General features: G+C 37.1%; 4 protein-coding genes across 4 annotated transcripts; 3 read left to right on the top strand and 1 right to left on the bottom strand.

Annotated features, from left to right (window-relative positions):
- Positions 1 to 11,032: 11,032 nt before the first annotated feature.
- On the top strand, positions 11,033 to 14,002 carry CTAM01_16184 (uncharacterized protein; the record flags this gene model as incomplete). Its single annotated transcript, XM_060532177.1, has 2 exons — positions 11,033 to 11,228; positions 12,972 to 14,002. 2 exons carry the CDS (start codon positions 11,033 to 11,035, stop codon positions 14,000 to 14,002), a joined length of 1,227 nt encoding a protein of 408 aa, XP_060373243.1.
- On the bottom strand, positions 11,110 to 11,934 carry CTAM01_16185 (uncharacterized protein; the record flags this gene model as incomplete). The annotated part of the gene is made up of 1 exon (XM_060532178.1): positions 11,110 to 11,934. One exon carries the CDS (start codon positions 11,932 to 11,934, stop codon positions 11,110 to 11,112), a length of 825 nt encoding a protein of 274 aa, XP_060373244.1.
- Positions 14,003 to 14,416: 414 nt separating the features above from the next.
- Positions 14,417 to 17,346, top strand: CTAM01_16183 (uncharacterized protein; the record flags this gene model as incomplete). The annotated part of the gene is made up of 2 exons (XM_060532176.1): positions 14,417 to 14,999; positions 15,077 to 17,346. The coding sequence occupies 2 exons, from the start codon at positions 14,417 to 14,419 to the stop codon at positions 17,344 to 17,346; spliced, it is 2,853 nt and encodes a 950-aa protein (XP_060373242.1).
- A 1,695-nt stretch (positions 17,347 to 19,041) lies between these two features.
- CTAM01_16182 (uncharacterized protein) lies at positions 19,042 to 23,159 on the top strand (the record flags this gene model as incomplete). Its single annotated transcript, XM_060532175.1, has 2 exons — positions 19,042 to 22,977; positions 23,049 to 23,159. 2 exons carry the CDS (start codon positions 19,042 to 19,044, stop codon positions 23,157 to 23,159), a joined length of 4,047 nt encoding a protein of 1,348 aa, XP_060373241.1.
- Positions 23,160 to 24,235: the final 1,076 nt, after the last annotated feature.

The raw sequence follows: 24,235 nt of genomic DNA, 5'->3' as shown, positions 1-24,235 counted from the left end.
GTCGTTTACTCTTTTTTTAAATTCGTTAAAGTAATTATATACTTTATTAACTTATACTTAGTTCTATAATACGAATTCTTTTTTTATAATTATTATTACTAAGATTTTATATAGTTCTCGTAATTATAATTACGCTAATAATACCCCTCGCTTATAAAACAATTTATTAACTACTTTTATAATTCCTAAACTTATTTTTACGAACTATTTATTTAGTTAGTAATTAAGGTTATTTATAATTTCGTAAAATAGGGGTTACTTTTATAACCCCTTTTTTTTATAAACTTTAGTTAAATAGATTAATTATACGTTAATTTATTTATTATTAAGTTAATTTATAATTTTATATATTTACGTCCCCTAATAATCTAAGTTAATATTTACTTATTTATAAAAAATTAGGATTCTATTTAAAATCGGGTTTTTTCCTCTTCTCCCTTACTTTAACTCGCTAAGGGTTATACTCTAACTTATACTTATATTAATAATTATTAATATATTTAATTTTAATAAGAATATATTTAATTCGCGCGTTAGTTATAATAAATCTATAGTTTTATTACTTAATAAATTTATTAAGGTTTAAATAATTCCCACTTTTTTTTATTATCTCGCTACTACTCTCGTTTTTATTATTTTTAATAATTATTATTACTTTTTTAAATTGCTAATTATTATACTTATTAAGATCCTCTTTTTTATTTAATATAAAAAAGTAAGTTTTAATAATTCTTTTTTTAATAATAATAATAAACGTTTACATTATTATAAAAATATATAATAATTAGTTTTAGGATTTTTATTAGTTACCGATTTTTATTATTTTATATATTTTTAACTTTTTAAGTATTACGATTTAATATATATAACTAAGACCAGGGCCCGCCCCGTAAGCTTATAATAGCTATAATATATTATATATATAAAAATATAAAAATATAAAATAACTTTTATAAAATAAAAAAACTATAAATAAGTTATATATAGATAAGAAGTAGTAATTATATAATAAAATAATTACTATAATTACTCTAAATAAGCGCTTATTAATATTTACTAAGTAATTACTTAATAAATAAGAATAATTATTAATAAAAAATATATTTATAAATAAATTTATATATAGTATAAACTTAAGCTAGGCTTAAGGATAGACTTCTATAGCTTTTTTAATAATTAACTTAGTATTAGATTTTATAATCGCTTTTAGTTATTTTTATTAAGAACCCCTTTTAATAAAATTATAATTAATTACTAAAGCTTTATTTACTTTACGACTTAAAAATATAGCTTTAGGGAAGCTATTTATAATTATAATACTACTTATTTAGTATTCGTAGCCTTAATTTTTATTAATATACTTATTATAACTAGCTAGTTATAATACTTTAATTACTCTTATTTAATAAGTTAACCTTACGAGACTTACTAAGTAGTAAAACGAACGACGATATTTTTTAAAGCTTTAAGTACCTTTTTATTTAACTCTAAGCGACTTATTAACTTAGTTAATAAGCTAACTAGGGTTAAAGATAACAAAATACTTAATATTACTTACGACTCTAATAATAACGTAGTTTTTAAAAAAGTAAATTATAAAAAAATATAACGTATTATTAAAAAAAGTAATAAATAAAATAAAGAACTCGCAGAGCTTTTTAATAATAACTTTATTTAAATAGCTATAACTTTAATTAAAAATAATAAAAATATTACTACTTTTTAAAATATAGTTAACGAAGCTATAATTAATTTAAGAATTAAAAAAAGAGAAATAAACGATTTAAAATAAAAAGTTAGAACCCTCTGAGCTATTATTAGTATTATTAAGACTTTTATAAATAGATAAAAGAAACTTAAACTTAATATACTTACTATTTTTAATAAAATTACTAAACGTTTTAAGGGATTCTTAATTTAGATTAGAACTTATTAAACGTTTTATATTATTAATTTCTATAATAAGACTAAACGAGTTATTTATATAATAACCTTTTTTAAAAAACGAGCTTTAGAATAGTTCGAACCTTTTTAAAAAAAATTCCTTAATAATAACGGTTATTTATTATATTATAAAAAAGAAACTACGAATATTTTTAGTAATATAATAAGATTTTAAAATACCCTCGAATTTTTATTTTAAGACCTTAATAAAAAGTAATAAGCTAAAAAAGACTTAGCTAATTTTTAATAAACTAAGTTTACTTTATATTACGTTATTAAGTTTAGAAAATTCGTAATATAACTCGATTTTACTAAAAAAACCCGTATTTTTTCGTTTTACTAAGGACTAAAAAATAAAGTTAAGGACGAACTTAGTAAAATAAAAACATTAATAAAATTCTTATAATATATCGAACTTATTATTAAAATCGATATTTAATTATATAAACGACGTAAAGAAAAAAGAGAAGTACGACGCCCTTAAACTAACTCTAATAAAAAATACTAAAACTATAATAAACTATCAAGTAATTATTAAAATAACCTAAAAAACTAATAGCGATAAAGTACGTTTTATAAATAATATAGAGGACCTATAGATTTTAATATTATTAAATATAAAGAACTATAATAAAAAAAGGACTTTAAATATTATAATTACGATAAGCTAGGATATATAACTAGAGATTATTAATAACCTAAGTATATTTAATACTAGCCTATTTTAAAAAAACGAGCTAATATTATAAATAAAGAAGTCCTTTATAAATAACTCTCGTAAATAGCCTATTATAATAATAACTACCTTATTTACTAAAATAATAAGGAATAAATAGGATAGTATTTAAAATAATTAAAGAATATAGGACGATCCGGATATAATATTATATTATTTCTTATTAAAACTTTAATAATAGTAATAAAAAAAGAAAAGATACTTACTTACCGACCCTATACTCTTAAAAAAAATAATATTAAATATATTACTATACTCTTTTAAATTTATAAAAATATAGAGGAAAAAGCCGAAATAGACCCCGTTATAAAGGATATATTTTACTTTTTTAAAAAACGAATTAAGTAAAAACTTCTAATTAATATAAAAAAATAACTTTTTAAATTTAAAAAAAGAGGACCTAATATTAAAAAAATTATAAGTAGCTTTATTTATATAGTACGATAAAACTATATAAACTAAAAATAATTTACTAAGTTTAAAAAAGAATTTAAATTAAATAAGATCCTAACTAAGTTTATTTATATAATACGAAAGGTAAACGGTAATAAAAAATTTATTTATAAAGTTAAAGAGTAGTTTAAAAACTTCTTATATAAAAATAAGATTAAAGTACTTAAAAAACTAATTCTTAATTTCGGAACTACAAAAGAAAGAAAAATTAATTTTAACTTTAAAAAAGAAAAAAATATTAATATAAGAATTAGTTCTTTTTATTTTAATAAAGTAGAATTATTTTATAATTTAAACGAACCTCGTAACGTCGCCTAATAACGTACTTAAATAGAGATTAATTATAAAATATTACTTAACGTTAATAATATTAGCTTTAAAAAAAATAATAATAAACTATAATATAAATATATTTATTTATTCGAGGATAACTAAACTATTTAGTTCTATAAAACTAAAGAACGTAAAAAGGTTATAATAACCCCCTATATAAATAAAGACTATTTTTTACTTAACCCTACGGACCCTTTTTATAAAGAATTATTTTAAATAGAATACTTAAATAATAAATACTTCTAATACCTCGTATATAAATAAAATAGCTATTTCTATTTATAAAAACGCAATAATAAACTTATTAAAAATATTTATATAAAAAACTAACTACCTAACTAAACGTTACTAAGCTTCGATAATAATAATAAAGTAATATTTAGTCTAGACCCTAACTTCTTTATAAAGTACTTTAATAACGAATATATAAAATAAAAAGACTATAAATATAATTAATACTAAATTTATTATATTAAAAAAGCTAAAGTATAGAGGGAATAATAAGAACTATATAAGTAGGGTACTTAATAAAAAAAACGTATATTAAAAAACTAAAAAAGCTAATTATAAAAAAATAACGAGAGGTAAAAATAAAAAAAAAGTTCTTATATATAATTAAATAACGTAACGACGTATATTTACGAATTAACTTTAATATTTACGGACGAGGACTAAACGCTATTATTAATAGTAGCGTATAAGAAACCTATATCTTATTAAAAATAATAAATAAACTTAACTTATTATAAATATAAAAGGATAACTTATATTAATTATAAATAGTAAAAAGAGAATAAGTTAACTATAATTACGGATATATTAATTAAAAGACTATATACTTCTTAATATATATTAATAATTAACTAAAATAACTTTAGTATAATATTACGGAGATTAGAAATATTAACGTTATCCTAAGAATTTCGTAGTTATAAAAATATAACCTACGGATAAATTAGATTAGTAACTAGGTCCTTTAAAAAAATCTAATTACTAAACGACTTAAAAAGAAAAAGAATTTAAATAGATTTTTAGTAACTCCTAAAAAACGAAAATAAATATAATATATAGCTTTTATTAAAATAGTAAAAAGTTTTAAAAAGTTCGTATATAGTATTAATAATTAAAGATCGTAACGACTCTAAACTTTACTTAAAGAGTACTAAATATATACGAAACTATTTATAAAACTTAAAAAAATAGGATTATTAAAATATAATAACTAGGATATAAAAATCGAACTTAAAAAAAGAACGTAACCTAGGTTCTATTTAATATACTTAATAAACTAAAAAGAATAAGAGTATTTTAACGAATATATTAATAAAAAACTTAAAAAGGGATATATTTAACTATCGAATTCTTTTATAAAATTCCCCTTATTTTTTATATTAAAAAAAAGTAAAAAATTAAAACTTATTATTAACTATAGGAAACTTAATAAAATTATAAAAAAGAATTATTACCCTTTATTACTTATTACTAAGCTTAGAGATTTATTTTATAAAACTAATTAGTTTATTACTATAAATTTTAAAAAAGTATTTAACTAAATTCGAATTAAAAAAAAAGATAAATAGAAAACGGCATTTCGAACTTATAGAGAACTTTTTAAGTACTTTATTATACCCTTCGGACTTACTAATACTTTATTAACTTTTTAAATAATAATTAATTACGTACTCCGGGAGTACGTCGATATTTTTATTATTATTTATATTAATAACGTTCTTATTTTTTCCCCTAATTTTAAAATATATAAAAAGTATATTTATATAGTATTTTAAAAACTCTAAAATACTAAGCTATATACTAAACCCTCTAAGTACGAGTTCTATATATAGAAAATAGACTTTTTTAAATATATTATTATACTAAAATAAATTTATATATAAGCGTTAAAAATAGAAGTAGTTAAGGACTAGCTTATATTATAAAACGTTAAGAATATATAAAAATTCTTAGGATTCGTTAACTTTTATTAACGATTTTTTAAAAACTATATTAATATAATTAGACCTCTTAATAACTTAATATAAAAAGATACCCTATTCGTTTAGGACCTTAAGTATAAAGAAGTATTTATTAAAATTAAGAATATAGTCGTTTTTAAACTAGTTATTATAATCCTAAACTCTTAAAAACCTTTTAAAATTAAAACTAATATTTTAAACTTTATTATAGGAGCGGTCCTAAGATAACGAGATAAATAAAAAAAGCTTTATTTATATTATTTTTATTTTAAAGTATTTTACGGAGTAAAATTAAATTAATAAATTTATAATAAAGAATTAATAATAATTATTAAAGTATTTTAAAAATAGAGATTATAATTATTTAGAACTAAATACGAAGTTATAGTTTATATAGACTATAAGAACCTTATAAACTTTATAACGAATAAGAACCTAAATAAATAATAAGTTAAATAGAGCAAATTCTTATTTATAATTTTTAAATTATTTATTAAAAAAGTTTAGAAAATAATAAAGCGGACGCTCTTAATAAAAAACTTAATTATAAAGTTATAATCCCCGAAAAAATATAAGTTATTTTTAAATAAAAGAAGGATAGTAGCCTTATATTAATTATAAAGCTTTTTATAATAATTAAGAAGATTAATACTAGCCTAATTAAAAAAATAACCCCTAAACTTATTATAAAAATTTATAATATACCGGTATATAATTATTAAGGAGTTATTAAAACGTAAAAACGGATTTATTAATATTATAATAAATTTATTATACGCACTAAAATTAGAGAAGTAATTAAAGATTATATAATTTATAAAAAAAGTAAAAATAGCTTATATAAACCTTATAGCAAGCTATAGTTATTATAATTACTAATAGAAATATAATATTCGATTATATAGGACTTTATTATTAAATTACTAAAATTTAGAGAACTATTTACTAAAGTATAGTACGATAGTATCTTAATTATAGTCGATCGACTTATTAAGTTTACGTATTTTATTTTTTATAAAGAATTAAATACTATAAAAACTTAGTATATGTATTTATTAAAGTTATATTTTTAAACTACGGTTTACTAAAAGAAATTATTTTTAATAAAAATAAGCTATTTATTTTAAAGTTTTAAAAATCTCTAATTTCGTAACTTAGTATAGATTATAAATTATTAACGTTATTTTATTTATAAACCGATAAATAAATAGAAAGGATTAACTAGATCCTCGAAATATACTTTTGTTATTATATAAATTATAATTAGGATAATTAGGTAGTACTTTTATTAATAGCCTAGTTTATATATAATAATATAGTTAATAAAAGTATAAGAGAATCCCCGTTTTATTTTAATTACGGATTTTAATTAACTATATATAAAGAAGTATAATAAGGACTATAAGCTATAAAAGCTATAATAAACGTAAGTAAATTTAAAAAGATCTATAAATAAACCTTATTAAACCTCGAGTTCGTACGATAGTATATAAAGAAAAACATAAATAAATTAAAAATTAGAGGATTATTTTTAAAAGAGGGAAATAGTACTTATCTCCTTTATTATAATATTAAAATAAAGCGACTAAATAATAAATTAAATTATAAAAAACTTAGACTTTTTAAAATTATTAAAAAAGTCTTATTAGTTAATTACGAATTAAGATTACTAAATATAATATAATATTACCCCGTTTTTTATATCTTATTACTTAAGCCTATATTAAGAAGCTTATATATAAAAAATTATATTATTATTAAACTAAACTAACTAAAATATAAAGTTAAACGAATTATTAACTATAGAATAAAAAATAATAAAAAGGAATACTTTATTAAATAAAAAAACTATAAATACGAAGAAAATATATAAAAACTTATTACGAACTTTTAGAACTCTTAGGAATTCTTTTTAAAATATTAAAATTAAAATTAAAACTAGAACTCTTAGTTATTATAGCGTCCTAGTTAATTATTTTAAAAGTATTATTAAATTATACTTCTTATATAGTAGCTAATTTATCCTCGTTAATAATATTAAAAAGATTAGGGATCGCTTTTCCTTTTTTAAATATTATCCTTTTCTTTTTTTAAAAACGATTTAATTTTAATAAAAACTAATTTATTTTAACTTATATATAATATAAGGCCTTTATTTATTTTTAAAAAAAAAGCTTTTTTATCTCTTTTTCGTATTCTAATCTATCGGCTTTAAATAAAAAACGATCTATTACAAGTACGATTAATATAAAAAAATATTAATAAAAAAAAAATAACTTACGATTATATATAATATTAATAATTACGTTATAAAAATGACTACGACGTATATACTCGTAATACTTTAATTTACTTTTTAATATCTTATATTTTTATCCTAATAAATAATAAAATAAGTAAAGTATTATAATTTCGAATCCTCGCTCTTTAATTTCGAGAATAAGCTTTAGTTAATAATATATTAAAAATCTAACGAATATTTTAGTATTTTTTAAAAAAATTACTTAACGAGCCCTAACCTAGGCTATAACGACTTATTTATAAGCTTATAAAAATAAGACCTTTAAAAAAAAGACTTAATATTATAACTTAATATATATAACTAAGACTAGGGCCCGCCCTATAAGCTTATAGCGGCTATAGTATATTATATATATAAGAGTATAAAAATATAAAATAATTTTTATAAAATAGAAGAACTATAAATAAGTTATATATAGATAAGAAATAATAATTATATAATAAAATAATTATTATAATTACTCTAAATAAGCGCTTATTAATATTTACTAAGTGATTACTTAATAAATAAGAGTAATTATTAATAAAAAATATATTTATAAATAGATTTATATATAATATAGACTTAAACTAGGCTTAAGGATAGACTTTTATAGCTTTTTTAATAATTAACTTAGTATTAGATCTTACGATCGTTTTTAGCTATTTTTATTAAGAACCCCTTTTAATAAGACTATAATTAATTACTAAAGCCTTATTTATTTTATAACTTATAGATATAGCTTTAGGGAAGCTATTTACGACTATAATATTATTTACTTAGTATTCGTAGCTTTAATTTTTGTTAATATATTTATTATAACTAGCTGGCCGTAATACTAAGCCTTATACTCTTTATAATTTTTAAATTATTTCTTTTTTTAACTTACTTTTTTTAGGGTAGTATTTTAAAAAAATAATTAAAAATAAACGCTAAGTAGCTTATAAAAAAGCTAGATAAGTTATTAAAACCTAAATAAGTAGTTAGTTATAGTTAGTAAAATTAAGCCCTCTTTTTTATAAAATTACGGGTTTAAAGGACTTATTAAAAATATTACTCGCTACTCGTACTAAGTAAGGCTAATTATTTTAAAAATCTTTTTTTAACTACTTTTTAATACCTTATTTTATATTTTTAAGTAGTTTTTTTTATAACTTAATTATTATTAAGTAATTATTACTTATTAATAATTCTTTTTATTATTTAGTTAATTTTTTAAAATTAATAATTTTATATTAGGAGTTAATATAAAAAAGAAGTTCTTTAGTAGCCCTCTAAAGGATTTTTTTTTTTTTTAGATCTTTATTTTTTTAACTTTTTTTTAAGCTAATTATAATTTTAATAAGAGGTTATAAAACTATTTCAAAATAGCTACCTTTTTTTTAAGTTAATTTCTAAAATTTATAATATTCTTAGCTCGATATTATTAAGACTTTTAAATCCCCTCTTTTTTTATAAAACCGTTTTTTATATTATATTTTTAAATAATATTTAGAAAGTAATTAAGAGAGCTACGAAGAGGTTATTTAAATTACGGGCTTATAATTATATTTATAAAATCTTTATAATAATAGACCTTTTTATATATTATAAATCTCTTAATTTTATAACTTTTATAAAGTTATTTTTATTACTAAATAAGAATATTTATATTTAAAAATCCTTTTTTTTAATTACGTAGTACTTTTTTATATTATATTATTAAGCTCGTTCGTTATACTAATTAATTAAGTAAATAGTTATTACGTAAGTATCTTTTTTATTAATTTAATTAGTTAATTTTTAATTACGGGCTGGCTATAGGGAAATTATTTAATAAAAAAGCTACTTAAAATAATAATAAAAAACTAGTTATTTAAGTAGTTTTATTAATTAATATAGTTTAATATAATAAATATTAACTTTTTATAAATAGTAAAAGGTTACGATTACTTAATTTTATATAGTATTTAAGAATTACTTCTTTTTTTATTTAGTTTTATAAAATTAATTAGTACGAATTTCTTATCTCGTACGGTATTAAAAAGTCGTTTTCTTTATATAATAAAATATCTTATTAATTTATAATAATAAAATTTAATTACTAATTAGTATTAGTATTTTTATTATAAAGTAGTTAGTTTAAATTATAAGTTAATAAAGAGATTAATTAAACTATATTAACTTTTATATAAATATAAAAAAGAGGTTCTAACTATAGATTAGGGTAGTTACGATAATTATAAATAGGGCCCCTAATTAGCCCCTACGTAGTTAGTTATATACTGCGGTTAAATTAGACTTCTAATCTAATAGTACTAAAGTCCCGACATTTTAACATTACTGAAGTGAGCAGTTACGACAATAGTAGTTCAGGGAATTAATATAGATAAGAAAGAAGAATCGTAGTATAGTGGGTTTCTTACTATTGAAAATCGGTTTCGGTGACAAGAAGCTATACGTATTTAATACTTGCACTTGAATTCTCTGTCGGTCTCTACACTGGCATACTCCTCATTAATAGGCTTTGTGTATCTTACTATCACATGGTGTTGTGTTCACTAGTACTCACTACCATGCTCGCTACATGTAAGCGTTGTAAGTATAGACAAACACCGTTAGTGATGCGGCCAAATTCCCGTCGCCGGCTGAGTAATGTTACGATTGTGCGGCTTGCTGAGGCGTGCTTGCCAAGCGCTTTTTTCCATTAACCTGGTCCTGATCAGGTCTTGGCCAAGCTTAGTGCTGAGAGAATTGACAGCGGACGATCAGCCAAGAATTACATCTTACTAATCTTTTGGGTTAATATTGTTTAGCCCATTAAGATTCCCTTCAGAGTCGGGCACAAAATCAGTCCTTGTGGCGAAGCCAAGCAGCGAAGGAAGCGGAGGCAAATTTCAATGCACCTTACGGGCTTCTTTAGCTATGGATGCACGTATGCTCTATCGTCTATGATGAGTTGCGATTCGTCAGCCTTGGCAGCATTCCATGAACAGAGGAGAATTCGACGGTCAATTTCCGGCCTAAACATCTTGAACCAAGGTGTAGACGCACTGCAGTCGTCCGCCCAGATCCTATCCATTTTACTATGCCTGTCCTACGTCGCTTCCGTCAGGGAGATGACCTGTCTAAGTCACTTAAGATAGAGTGAGACACAGTCTCACCTTTTTGGGTAGAAGATCTGCCATCCACGGGCCGAGCACTGGCGCTGAGACCTTGGAATCGTGGCGCAATCAACACGGTGAGAAGTGTATTTGTAAACGTTTCTGTCATTCGGAGAAGCTAGCAGCACCCCGTGAGCCCCATTGATCGTGAGAAGTCTGAGCCGGCGTCATGGGCGTCATGCGCCGGGCCTCGACTTTTATCCAGATATCGGCGATGCTGCCTGGCTCCGAGACAATCTTCGGATATCATGTCCAGAACCTCCAGATTCTCGTTAAAGCCAGCACGATACCAGACACTGCTACCGGTACGATCAGATACCTCATGGTCCTCATCGCAGCCATCAGCCCTCTCTTCACCTCCCTATGTTGGAAATCCCGCATCCATAGCTCAAATTCTTTGCCATCATTAAGATATGGAAAAGGCTTGTGTGGGATTTCCTTGTCGAGGAACTTGCACAATGGCTCCCATCCCGAGCCAAGCTTGTACTCCAACAGGCGTTCTTTAGGAACAAGCTTCCGGATTTTCTCAGAATACTCCTGGCATATCAACTTGGCGTTTCTTTGCCATTGTGTTTGATTGCTGCAGCGAAACATTGCGTATTGCAGATCCCTTGTAACAGTAACGGGCTTCAGCGTTTGGAGAGGTTCGATCAGATTAAGTACAGCCCACATCTTCCAGGTGAAGAAAGACCTGATGACACCTTCGTCATATGATTTGTACCATTTATCCAGATCTCGGCAGACAAGTACAACTTTCGCCTTGATAGCCTGATTAGCCAGTCGATCCTTTGGATTGTGGTACGGTGGGCTCACCTCAGGATAAGTCTGGAGAAGCTCCTCTACGAACCCGATCGCCGGGTTATCTGAGACAACAGCCCATTCTCCAACCAAATCATCGAAGTCTTCTGTCTTAAAGGGCTTACCCTTTCCGTAGTACTTGGCCTGCACTGCATCGAACCAGCGGAGATGGTCTTGCGGTCTTTCGATATAAACGAATCCATGGTATGTCGGCATTCCAAGCTCTTCATATGCGGCCTTCATGGAAAAGCTCCCCGTCCGAGGAAGACTCATGTGCAAGACTTGGACATTGGATCTTTGAGCCACACTGGAGTTCATTTCTGAGCGCATGCTGCTAAAAGCATTAAGATGATCAAGAATATAGACTTCAAGGTCTTGGGGGAGGAATTGTTTTTCATACAAAGCTTCTGCGCCGCGGCTCGCTGCCTACAGGTCACTGTAAGCTGATCGAAAGTCCTATATATAAACACCACAATATCTATGCGCCATAAGTCATCTGGTGACCTTATTTTTGACGCTCGTTCCTGATCGAGGTTCGCCTGCGTTTCTTCTGTTGTTCTGTCCAATCACAATAGGTCGACCGTAAACATCGTGGCGAATTACACCAGGTCTTCGACGCCAAAGCGCCTAAAATCATGCATGCCGCCATTCGTGTCAATCCGATCACACTCGCGCTGCGGGGTTCAGCCTTTGAAGATCCAGTGGTAGGGTCGTTGTCGCCCAACCAAGTATTCAGATACGGGAGATATGTAGGAGTTGGCGGGATGAAACCAGTCTTCTGTATCAGCATCTGGTTGCTCCAAAATCAACCTGTTTTGTTTTGCAACCTCTGATGTAACATACAATAAGAGGATGTACCTTGAACGCCTCTTTTCAATGTTCATAGGAAGTCATAGTCAATTAATAACGTATTGAATCTGATTCTTCATTACCTCTGTGACATTGCTTCTTTTCCATCTGCAACGGCCAACAACCTTAACTCGTCAATGGACGTTGGTGTGGATTAATTATTTCAGAAAATGCCCTAAGGCACATTCACGCCGCCATGGAAACAACCTCAAACGGCGCCCAAAATCAAGTTCCTTCTTCATCCAATGCAGGGAAGCGTCCACTTTTGTAAAGTAATATGTCGAAACTTTACCTTGAGAAACATACTTTACCTTTACAGGTCCCTTGCACGTGACTTAACCTCTTCAAGAATCTTGGTGCCTGGATTGCAGCCACATCAGCTCTCGCTGAATAACTCCTCATCCTCAACCACTGCAACACACGTTACCCAACTTCTCTCACAATTCTCACCTTATTTTCAGTCAACCACTTTGAGTTCGCACGGCTAATTAGAAATTCAAGGCATCAACGCATTATGTCGTGGTCCTCTACGCAGCAAGAGACCGAGGGAGTGGCCCCGATCGCGCAGTCATGGCATCAATTCGAGCCAACGATCAACACTTGGGAGATAGTCGAAACCCACGACGTCAACAATCCTCCCCCATCCGCACCTCAAGATACTACCGAAATAAGCCCTCATTTTGTCCTCGCCACGTGGAACGTGGAGGCATTTGATCAAGAGCCTGCCCGCCGCATCACCGCAATTCTCGACCATCTTCTGAACCACTCGCCCTCACCCGATATAATCTTCTTCCAAGAAGTGTCGACAACGATGCTTAGTGCGTTGCTGAACAACAGCATAGTTCGCGACAATTGGTATTCCAGCGAAAAAGACTCACGAAACTGGATAGGCGCCCCTCTCACCGCTTTCGCTACAATGACTCTCCTATCCAAGGCCAAATTCGGTCACGCCGGCAGGGCAGCTCTGGCGGGTCTAGGACGGGTCTCGCGAATCAAGTATCGATCTTTCTACAGACGGGACGCACTGTGCAGTGAGGTGTTTGTACCATCGCGGCAACCGGGGGCTCAGATGACTGCGTACAAGCGGCTCCAACTTGTCAACGTGCATTTGGACTCCCTATCAAACGGGGCGGCATGTCGCCCAGCGCAACTGCAGTGCGTTGGATCACTTCTACACGACGTTGGCCATGGGCTGGTAGCGGGAGACTTCAATCCCGTGACTCCACATATCGATGCAAGCCTGGTGGAAGACAATGGCCTCCTCGACGCGTGGAAGGAGTTGAAAGGCGAGGAGACTGGATACACGTGGGGAGTTAATGGTACCGAAAGATTCCCCGCGAACCGGATGGACAAGGTTGCAATGGTGGGGCTCAGACCACTGCATATTGAAGTTTTGCACCCGATGCAGGTACTTCTACCTGGTGAAGATGGCTCTGTTCCATGGAGCGACCACTCCGGACTTAAGTGTACTTTCACGCTTGCCTCACCTTGAGTAAGCCAAATTGAAGAGGCTGGAATTATCCAAATAGTCATAATGTCATACTTTACTATCGCAAGAGTCCCTGGGTCTCACAATGTTTTCTCTACTTTGATCGCCCTGTGCTCTGGCTACGTCAGCGCTAGCACCAGTGTCAGCAATAAGCGATGTAGCTGCCTGGAAGCCCCCCTCACATGTAAATTCACCACGAACCGTCATAGAAGACGAAGCTTATTGGCTTACATCTGGCTTCCTGTGGGAATTCTTTAGTTTTTGCTTGAATCTTTGGCTAACTTGAGTTTCCTCTCACGACTCTCAGACAATTGACTCCCTCGACGATCAAATAACAATAACGATAATAATAGGGCCAACACGACCCGCGTCAGCTGGTTTCCCTAAGACACTTTGACATCTACTTTGTGCCGCATCATGGAGCATCTTCCGATACCCCGCGACCCAATTAGTGAACATCCGACAATAGCATTGGGCACCAAACAGTTCCATGAACCTGGGCCTTTTTCCGACTACCCGACACAGCATGGCGAGGTTCTCAACGCACAGTATCCACATGTTCCCACTCAAGCCGATGCCCTTCAAGGGCGGTTCACAGCCGGAATATCGCATATGCAGGTTATTGACTATTACCAAGGTTGGTTGTTTTGCTCCTTGCTCCAGGAGTTTCTGGGAGACCTGTATAAATGGCAAAAATATACGTCTTGGACATACGACGATCAACAAAGGCTCAAGACTATCAGCCTATCTACAAAGACTTTGCACGAGGACCTGGCATCGTTACGCGCAAGCGGGCCGCTGGCATCCATCCGAAGCGGTGATGCATATGAAGAGCACCTAAAAGAATGTTTGGATCAAGCATTCGAGGCCTTTGATGAGATCGATTTCAAATTCCCGGGCTTCTCGGCGGCCTTTGCCGAAGAAATTCTATGCCTGGCCAGCTTGGCCGAGACATTAGACTCTGCGGTTCAGACGGCACTCGTTCACGGACCAGTCGCCGGTAAGTTACGCACCCTCGGATAAGAGCTAGCAAATTCCAGACCCTGGAGCCTATGCTGATGCTGCCTCTCTATACAGAAATGGACCGAGGTGTACAGCACTTCCCAGAGTCAGCCAAGCGCCCATGGTTCTCCAAGGTCGCCTCCTTGCTTGATCTGTCCTCAGGAAATAATAAGCTCGCAATGATTAAGGCCGGCTGGTGCCCTGGTGATATCATTAAGATCGGCGAGAGCTTCAACACCATCGCCGCGTTCTATTACTTTAGCAAGTTCAAGGCGGATTCCACCGTGGCAGACTTACACAAAGACTGTCCCGAATATGGCTGCAGTCTCAGAATACCGGCAGAGCCTAAACACATGAGCGAAGGTTGCAACTGCCCGGGAATGATTTCATTTGATGAGGAAAACCTTATAGACATCTACCAAAAGGGCGATGTCCCTTGTTTTTCTATCGGAAGGCTTGAAGATGGCAGTTTGGGCATCGCTCTCAGTTCCTGCAGCATCGACGAAGAGTCGCAGAAAGACCCCAATAATCACTACGTCGCTCTCTCACACGTATGGTCAGAGGGTATGGGCAATCCGGCGGCGAATGCCCTACCCTTTTGTCAGCTGGCATACGTACAACACTGGGCAATGATGGCATACCAAGTTGTGGAAGAGACAGAAGCAGACGAATCAAAGGACGGCACGGGGATTATGATCCAAACGAAACCCAAAATACGCCAGCTTAATATCTGGATCGACACCATGTGTTGTCCTGCGACTCCTGGATATGGAAAGAATCTTTGCCTCTCCATGATGCGGGAAATTTACTCGAACGCCAATGTTGTCATGGTGAGAAGCGCAGTGCTTGAAGCTTTGGAAATAGGCGACATTGTACGGGATCCCTCCAAAGGGGTGATGGATGTTGCAGCACAGCTGTACCTATCTCCTTACATGCGCAGGATGTGGACATTACAAGAGGCAGTCCTAGCTGGTGCTTCCAGAGCCCGAGGGATTGGCGACCGGCTTTGTCTGTCATTCGCCGATGGCATCCTCTCGCTCGAGTCAATCATCAACCTTCTGAAGCAAGCCCCCCGACAAGAGTCCTTGTTGGCATACCGCTTCATGGCAGAATTCCGCGACCTCAGCACTCACATGTGGCAGCTAGGAGATGGGGATGGCGATAAGCCAGTGAAGCACAGTCTGAAGGGATTTGACTTCTTCTTGAGCATGCTCACTGCCGCTTTGAAATACCGCAACGTCACGGTTGCGTCCGACGAGGTGATTTGCTTGGCTACGCTGCTGAATCTGCGTATCAACAGCACACGGGGAGTCATACCTCTCATTGGTCACGGAGAGACTCCCGAGGAGGGCATGTGTGAGTTGTGGAGGAGGCTTCAGGGCCTCGGTGGGAGTCTGCCATCTGACCTTATTTTCTCCTCTGTCCCACGTGTTCAAGTCCCAGGATATCGGTGGGCACCCGCAACTCTTGTCCAGTACGCGAAATACGGCAATCTCTATGTTTCTCATTCCAGTGCGTATCCGGCGAAGATTTCCGACAAGGGTCTACACGTGAGGCTTCCTGGGGCGCGACTCACGAGTTTGGCTGCCACTGCTGGTTCATTTGGCAAGTTATTGCCAATGGTATCAATGAATGACCGAAAGGATATCCACTCGGAAGATGAAGCCACACCCCCTTCTGTATTTTTGGCAAAGCTACAAGCAGATGAAGATGGCTGGTTTGCTGTCAGGATCCACAAGGGCGAAAATGAGACCCGGGAATCCGGATCTGCACATGCAGAATCACGCTCCGAATCAAGTCAGAGGCCAAATCTTCTCCAACTCCTTAGGAGCAGATCTGCGGCGCTGATATACCAAAACGCCAACATCAGCGGGCCAGGTCTACTCGTTTCCATTGCGTCGCAACCGTCAGAACTGAGCGCTCTCGACATTCTGAGTCTGAATCAGGAGCCTTTGCAGACCACAAGCGAGTTACCTGTAAAGATAATGCCTCTCAGCGGCGGTGCCAGCATCATTGCTGAAGCAGCCAACAACTGTGTCGAAGAGTTGAACCGAAGGGTTGTGGTTGAGTCGAGACAGCGGACAGGCGGAGATGCCGTTGAGAATATCTGGGAAGATGCTGTTGTCATTGCTGAGCTAGTGAAGCAAACGGCGAAGAAAACTGTGGAAGAGTCCAGTGCAGCCCTGAAAGAAGCCTTGTATTTCGAGGTGTTGTCTACGAAAGCCTCTGCCACTTACGAGGCCGCCATCGAGCGCTTCATGCAGTATGTGCGCCAGGTGGCGTACTTTGGCGGCGGTATAAGGTGCGAGTCTTACCCGGACGACCAAGACTGGTATGTGGATTGATTCTGGTTTAGATCGGTATTAGACCTTCGCGGGGTTGGCGGCATTACCACCTCGCAAACAGAGCTTGCGTCCCTTTTGACCAGACGAAGATCTTGTTGGGCACTTTCTAAATCAGATGTCCGAAGGGTGACGAGGACTAATATGATTTGCCTTCATGTAATTCTCTTACTCAGATGGGCGAGATCATTGTTGGAATCGAGCCTAATGTTGATCGAAGAGGGGCCCTTCGCAAGGGCGTTGAACCTGGTTACTAACTCGATCAAGCCTCAACGGAAAGGCCCACTCTTTCAGTGTAAACTGCTTAGATATTCTAGGTAACCCGAGGGCCCGAGTGAGGAACTTAGAATCCGATCCTGAAGTGTTTAAGTCACAAATGTGAGGTCTCTTGTACCCCTGTCTTGAGGGTAGTGGCTGCTTGTGGCTTTAAGACAACTAGATAGCCGAGAGTAATGGTCGGCCAGCGGGGCCACGGACGCTTACTCCGTACCATTCTAGGTACTTTAAACATGCTCATGACGTTTCAAGCACGGAAACAGATAACCTCGTTTGAGACAGTACTTACTTTCCGGGCGGCTTGGCAGATCGGCGAGATTGGATCGCGTGCCCGGTCACGATCCGGAGGAGCTTCCACAACATCATATCTCCAGGATTAACTCATACGTGTGACTGCAATCCTTAGATAGTCAGAGTGAAAGATGGAGTTCACAAGCTTTGACACAAATGAAAGATTTACCTATTTCTACATTTACGCTGGGTCAATTATTACGTGCCCGCATGATATTGATGGGTTAGAGTCCTGGCCAGAGAGCTCCGCGTCGTCCGGGGCGTTCGGCGAGAATACCCACCGTCTCCCCACAGTCTGGTGCTCGTTACACGAGTCTTTGAGACATTCAAATGTACGAGTCATCCGAGTTATCCGCGCAAACCTTCATTGACAGTGAATAACTTTCTCAACTTACTCTCACTAGGTACCCCTTCAAAGTAGGTACATCGATCGCAACCGGCCATGCAATGACCACCGCCTCAACCCCACGTCTCTGTAGCTTGTGCCACACCCATAGATCCACGTATGGCGTATTGGAATTAGATCTACTCCTTTCATTTCCTCCCACAAAGCACTCACATGGAGTATCGGCTGGCTGCCGAGCCACAAGGCATTCTATCCTCTGCGTCCTATTTCAATCGGTTTGCCCGATGAAGACATTCAGTCGACGATCAAGGCGAGACAGACTGATCTAGGTCTTGAAGATAACATCGCATGTCCATTCCTGTCAGTCTTAAGAGCCTCCCAACAATCGGCTAACATGAATCCCATTGTCCTCTTTGCTATGGAAACGGCTGCTTGCGGCCCATCTGCAAGCGGGCAATCAGATAGCAATGACTTGGCGATAAAGAAAAAGCTGGTTGATGTGGTCGAGGTGGTCATAGATCCGCCTAGACATCCCCGCCTGGATTTCACCGAAAAGATTTGAACGCATGTAGAATGGCCGTTTCGACGATCACTCTCAATTAAATCGCTCTTGCTGCCATTTGATGCCTCTAGCTTTTTGTCCTTAATGGACGAGGCGTGTCACTCAGGTCGCGGAAGAGTGGTCTTGGGAAGAGTGGTTTTGGGAAGATTTTTGGGAGCTTTCCTATCTTTCGCCCATTAAGGACCGAGCCTTTGGTTCTAGAATACCCAGTCCTTGAATTAACATGTCGAAAATTCCGGGCTTATGGCGGCTCATCTTGCCGCCGCTGTTCCTAGGAAGCAGCAGCCTGGCCCAGTCATGCCTCGAGGCGCTCAACAACAATCAGGTCGACGCATGTGTGTGCTACTCCCTAGAATACGTCGTCAGTTACGTCGCCTACATCGCTGTTTCTACGTCATACACGTCAAATTGCGAGGCTCTGCCCACGATCTCAGCCACCACGTCCGTCACGCCTCAGATTCTAGAGAGTAACCCTGCAGGTGGCAACTATTCAGGGTACGTGACAGTCAGCCATGGAGTTTACACAGGAACAGACATCTTGACCGGGCCCACTACGAGAGCAATCCTGGGACTCGATGGATCAGGGACATTGGTAGTGGAGGATCCGCCTTCGTATACGACAGTTTCCCGAGGCGGTACGGCAACAGTCAGCCCTGGATCACTTCCGAACTCTGTCAACTCAACAAGCTTTCTGACTACGAATCCCATCACGGCACCACGAACCATTCTCGTCGCCAACCCCACGCCGGGAGCTTCCACAGCTTCTCAAGGAACTGTAGTCGTTGCAGTGCCTGATCCAAGATTATACAACACGAGTACACTCGCTTACACTGGGTCCGATCCCCTAGGCGCAACTCGTACGACCATTTCAACTATTGCAGAGTCTGGCTTTGTTCCTGGCACCTACGTTGTCGCTGTCGCCACGACGGCAGTACCAGATGTGTCCTACGATGTTTCTACGGTTGCGTACACTGGGACAGCCGTTATTTCAGGCCCAACCGTAGTGTCAGTCATCCAACCCACGGACGGGAGTGGTCGAGGAACTGTAGTGATAGGAGTCCCGCCGACTGGAGTTCCCCCTCCTCAGGTGACGTCGATAGTTCCGTACGAGGGCATGAGTTCAATTACAGGACCGACGACGATTCTCAACAGGCCCTTCGATAGCACTGTGCCGGGAACCGTCATAGTCGGACTTCCACCAGCATCTTTCATCACCCAGACTGTGCCCTTCACGGGCAGGGAAGTCCTTACAGCCCCAATCACTATCACGATAGCACCACCAAGCGGCTCTCAACATGGTACCGTTGTCATCGGAAGTCCATCAGTCACGTTCCTGGCAAGCTTCGTTCCTTTTACAGGGTCTACCCAGGAGACACTATCGGTGATCCAGCCTACAGGCACATCTCCAGGAGTTGTAATCATCGGGCAGCCCGGAGGTTCCAATCCAGATGTCGAGGATCCCACGTCTGCCGCCTCAGCGCCTCAAGTAACGCCAACCCGATTTATTACGTCGATTGTGACCTACACTCCTGCCTCAGATGCTCCGAACACACCATCGACCTTGGCTGTCATAGATGGTACGGTTATCATCGGGTTGCCTCGCATCGTCTCCCCAGCTGCGACTGGCTCGGACTCTTTTATCACTTCGGCAAGAAGAGGGCCCTTTGTCACCTCTACTGTTGACTTCACCCAGGGCGTGGACTTGCCGACAACTGTTGATCCTGTGGGAACCGTACCTGGAACGGTCTTTGTTTATGCCTCATTGAGAGGTGGAAATTCGGCAAGTCCGTTCGTTACTTCCGAGGTCGTGCTGCTTGGAACAGCGGCTGGCTCAGCGCCTACGACCATCTCCGTTGTTCAGCCAACCAATGGACTGCCTGGAACCTTGATCATTGGCAGACCAGCCATATTTGTGACTTCGACTGTCTCTTGGACAGGGTCGGTTCCTTTGGCATCTAGGACAACACTTGCAGTCGTGGCCCCCTCAGGAAATAGCCCCGGCACGGTCTTCGTTGCGGATCCCGCGGTTTTGGGAAGACAATTCTCAACGTCCTACGTTCGAATCTCTGGTACCCAGGAAGAGGGCGCTGCAACAACGTTAACTCTGATACCAGGCCAGGGCACTTCGCAGCCAGCTATCGTCGATGGAGTTCCTGATGACTACATTACTTCTACAATTGACTTCAGCGGCGCAGATATACTTACGACAAGAACCACACTTTCGACATTGCCGCCGAACGGGGTGGCACCAGGCTTCAGTATTGTAGCTGACCCATCAACCTTAGTGTCTACAGTAACACCCGAGGTAACAAATGGGGCTTCTGTTGTCCTTCAGCCCGACTTTATCACCTCAACAGTCTTGTATGAGGGCTCGACTACATCTGTTCTGACCAGTGTCCAGCCCTTAGAAACCAACAGGGGTACAATCGTGCTTGCAGTACCCTCGGTGGCTCCGCCATCAAGGCCTGGCGAAAGCCAAGTGTCGAAGGTGAACGATTCAAGCGTGGCTCTGGCCTCATTCATTACTTCGACGGCTGTCAGTCTTGACAGCTATTCTGTTACATCAAGAACTACAATCTCGACAATTACTCCTGATGTTGAGGCCTCTATATCTGGTACGTACGTCGTGGCCTTGCCCAACGCCTACGTTACCTCGACTGTGCCGTGGACTGGAGCAATACTCTTGTCAACCTTGACTACGATCTCGACCATACCACCTTCCGACTCTCAGCCGGGTGTTGTCGTCGTAGCTGCTCCGAATGCGATAGACTCATCTACATCTCAGCCAGTGAGTAGCAATACAGCCCCGCAGCCGGTTTCTACAAGCAATGCTGCCCCAGGAGACTCAGCTACACCGCTTCCTGCCACCCAGCTATCAGCTCAGACGCTTTTTGCAACCTCGACAGTACTTTTGGCGAGCAATCTTGGCATCTCATCAGCAACCACTTTGACAACACTTCAGGGGGACCCGGGTTCACCATCCATAGTACTGATTGGCGTTCCTGTTGCCACCGAGACCTCCATCGCGAAAGAGACACTGGGAGCCACTTCAAATGGATCTAGGCCACCTAGTGACTTGGAATTTGGAACCCCATCAACTCCTGCAGGCAATCTCATCTCGACAGCCACGCCCACTAACTCTTCACCATTGACAACTGCTCTCGCCAACTCTGTAATTGGTTCTGTCGTCACTTCAGACATTTTCTACAGCGGAACCAACCCGCTTACCTCGCCAATCCCGCTGACAACTCTCTCTGCTGGCCTAGGCAGTCTTTCGACCGTGATACTGCTCCAACCATCATCGGCCGCTGGCTTGATTAGCAACTCTGCAGGAGGTTCCGGCTCTAGGCCGCTGGAAGCTGTGTCGTCGTTGACGACCAATAGCCCACCAAGCCCAACTACCGTTGTCCTTGTTCAGTCTGGAACGACAGTTTTGCTGCAGGCTTCTTTTGTCACATCTACTTTAGATGCGGGCAGTAGTTCCTCAGACGGCTCTCAAGGGCTTGCTCCTATTTCTACGATCCTACCGAGCGCTGGTGAACCAGGTACTGTTTTGCTAGGACGGCCACCAGCGATAGCGTCATCGACTACAAGCAAGAGCTCGTCGTCAGAATTGAGCCCAGAAAACACGCCTTCCTCACAACTGTCAAGCTCACTAGGTTCCTCCGCAGTTTCTACCATACAGTTCCAGGTCTCAGACCCCCAAGACCTTACGAGGAGCTCGCAGACCGACTCAGGTCCAATAAGCATCTCCTTTCAAAGCGACATAGATAGCATAGCTTTCTCGACTGTTGCTAGCACGGCAGCTCCAGCAGACTCCAGCGCCACTAATGCAGCTTCTTCTGGGCGCCTTTCCAATCAATCCCCCTTTGGCACAGTCCCAGACTCGGCGGTGACGATTCCTGTTGCTACAGTCTTCGTTGACTACACGGGCACCGGAGTTCCAAGGGAGTTTTTGACGCTTAGAACGACTTCAGGGACCGTCATTGTTCAGAGACCTCGACCTCTTACAACTGTAGAAACATTCATCCCTGGAAGCATCTCCACTGAATTTCTCACAATCATTCCATCTGGCACCGAGCCTGTCACCATAGTCTTCGGAATTCCATCGCCGGCGGGCACAACTCGTGTCCTGATCTCTGGCCCAGAGGTTGTTAGCGTGGGAACGCCGTCAAGCACAACCTTGGTTGACACACACACCTCTGTGGATCCCCAAATAGCCGTTAGTAGCCCGACAAGCACAACGACGTCGGCATCTCAACAAGATGCTCCAAGTCTGCCTTATTCCACGTCAACCGCCATATCTACTTCGATCGATCCAGTTTCTCAGAGCTCCTCTAAGCCTCCTCCTTCCGGAAGTACAACTTCCGTGGCCGTCAATCCAGGTTTCCTCTCCCCAGTAACTGTCTTTACTTCGAGTTCAACTTCGACGTCCCCAGCCTTGGAAGCGACTTCGTCTGTTAGCCAGACTTCTGCAGAACTTACAACCGACTCGTCTAATCGGATTCCAGTAACTTCTTCATCCCTGTCTTCTGGCCCCGATAATATTTTATCGTCCGTTAATCCTAGCATAGACACACTCGCACTCTCTGCAATCATTTCTCAAGTATCCGGAACTTCGTCGATCCCAGATTCGGCCTCGAATGTGCCCTCACCTACAGCGACTCAGTTACAGGAATCCTCGTTGACTTCATCAACAACTTCGCCTTCCATTAACACGTCAACAACAAACGCGGATACCGCGCTTGCATCGGACCCCATTTCCGCTTCGAGTAGCTCATCTCCCGCTTCTGATACCGTTCTTTCAAACCCGCTTGCTTCGCCCACACCCACATCTCAAAGCACTGGAGTAGGAACCAATACCTTGAGTCCTGCTAGCTCAGATGTCTCAAGTTCGGATTCAGCCTTAGGGGTTTCTGGACTGTCCGGCATCTCAATCTCAGACACGTCCGCCCAGTCCTCATTGAGTTTGTTACTTCCGGTCACAGCTGATTTCAGTCTGGTTAGCCCAACTTCCTCGACTGAAATATCAACATCTGCAGAATCATCTCTTGAATTATCCGAGACTACTTCGTCCCAGGGGGCTTCAGTGTTATCGACACCTATTCCTGTTCTTGGAAGCACTTTTAGCACAGAATCCCCGACAACTAGCACCCTCTCAGTAGCGCCGGGTGTAAGTCAACATACCCACTTCCTGGCACCCCCCTGTTTCTGGCACCACAAAAACGATGGGATCACAACCCAACCTCCTCATTACTATTAACTATTGATCCTCAACCACACCCACTACAATACAGCTGCCAGCCTCACTAGGGCATTCAGAGTCGCTGGATTCAGCCGTGATAACCTCCTTTTCACCCGCTTCGATTTGAGCCCGATGGATATCCCTGATGTTCGCGAACTTCGTATTGGGATCG

Source organism: Colletotrichum tamarilloi (genome assembly GCF_030869305.1).
Source record: "Colletotrichum tamarilloi strain Tom-12 chromosome Unknown Scaffold_202.1, whole genome shotgun sequence".
In the NCBI taxonomy this organism is placed as follows: domain Eukaryota; kingdom Fungi; phylum Ascomycota; class Sordariomycetes; order Glomerellales; family Glomerellaceae; genus Colletotrichum; species Colletotrichum tamarilloi.
This window is presented reverse-complemented; position numbering and strand designations above follow the sequence as displayed.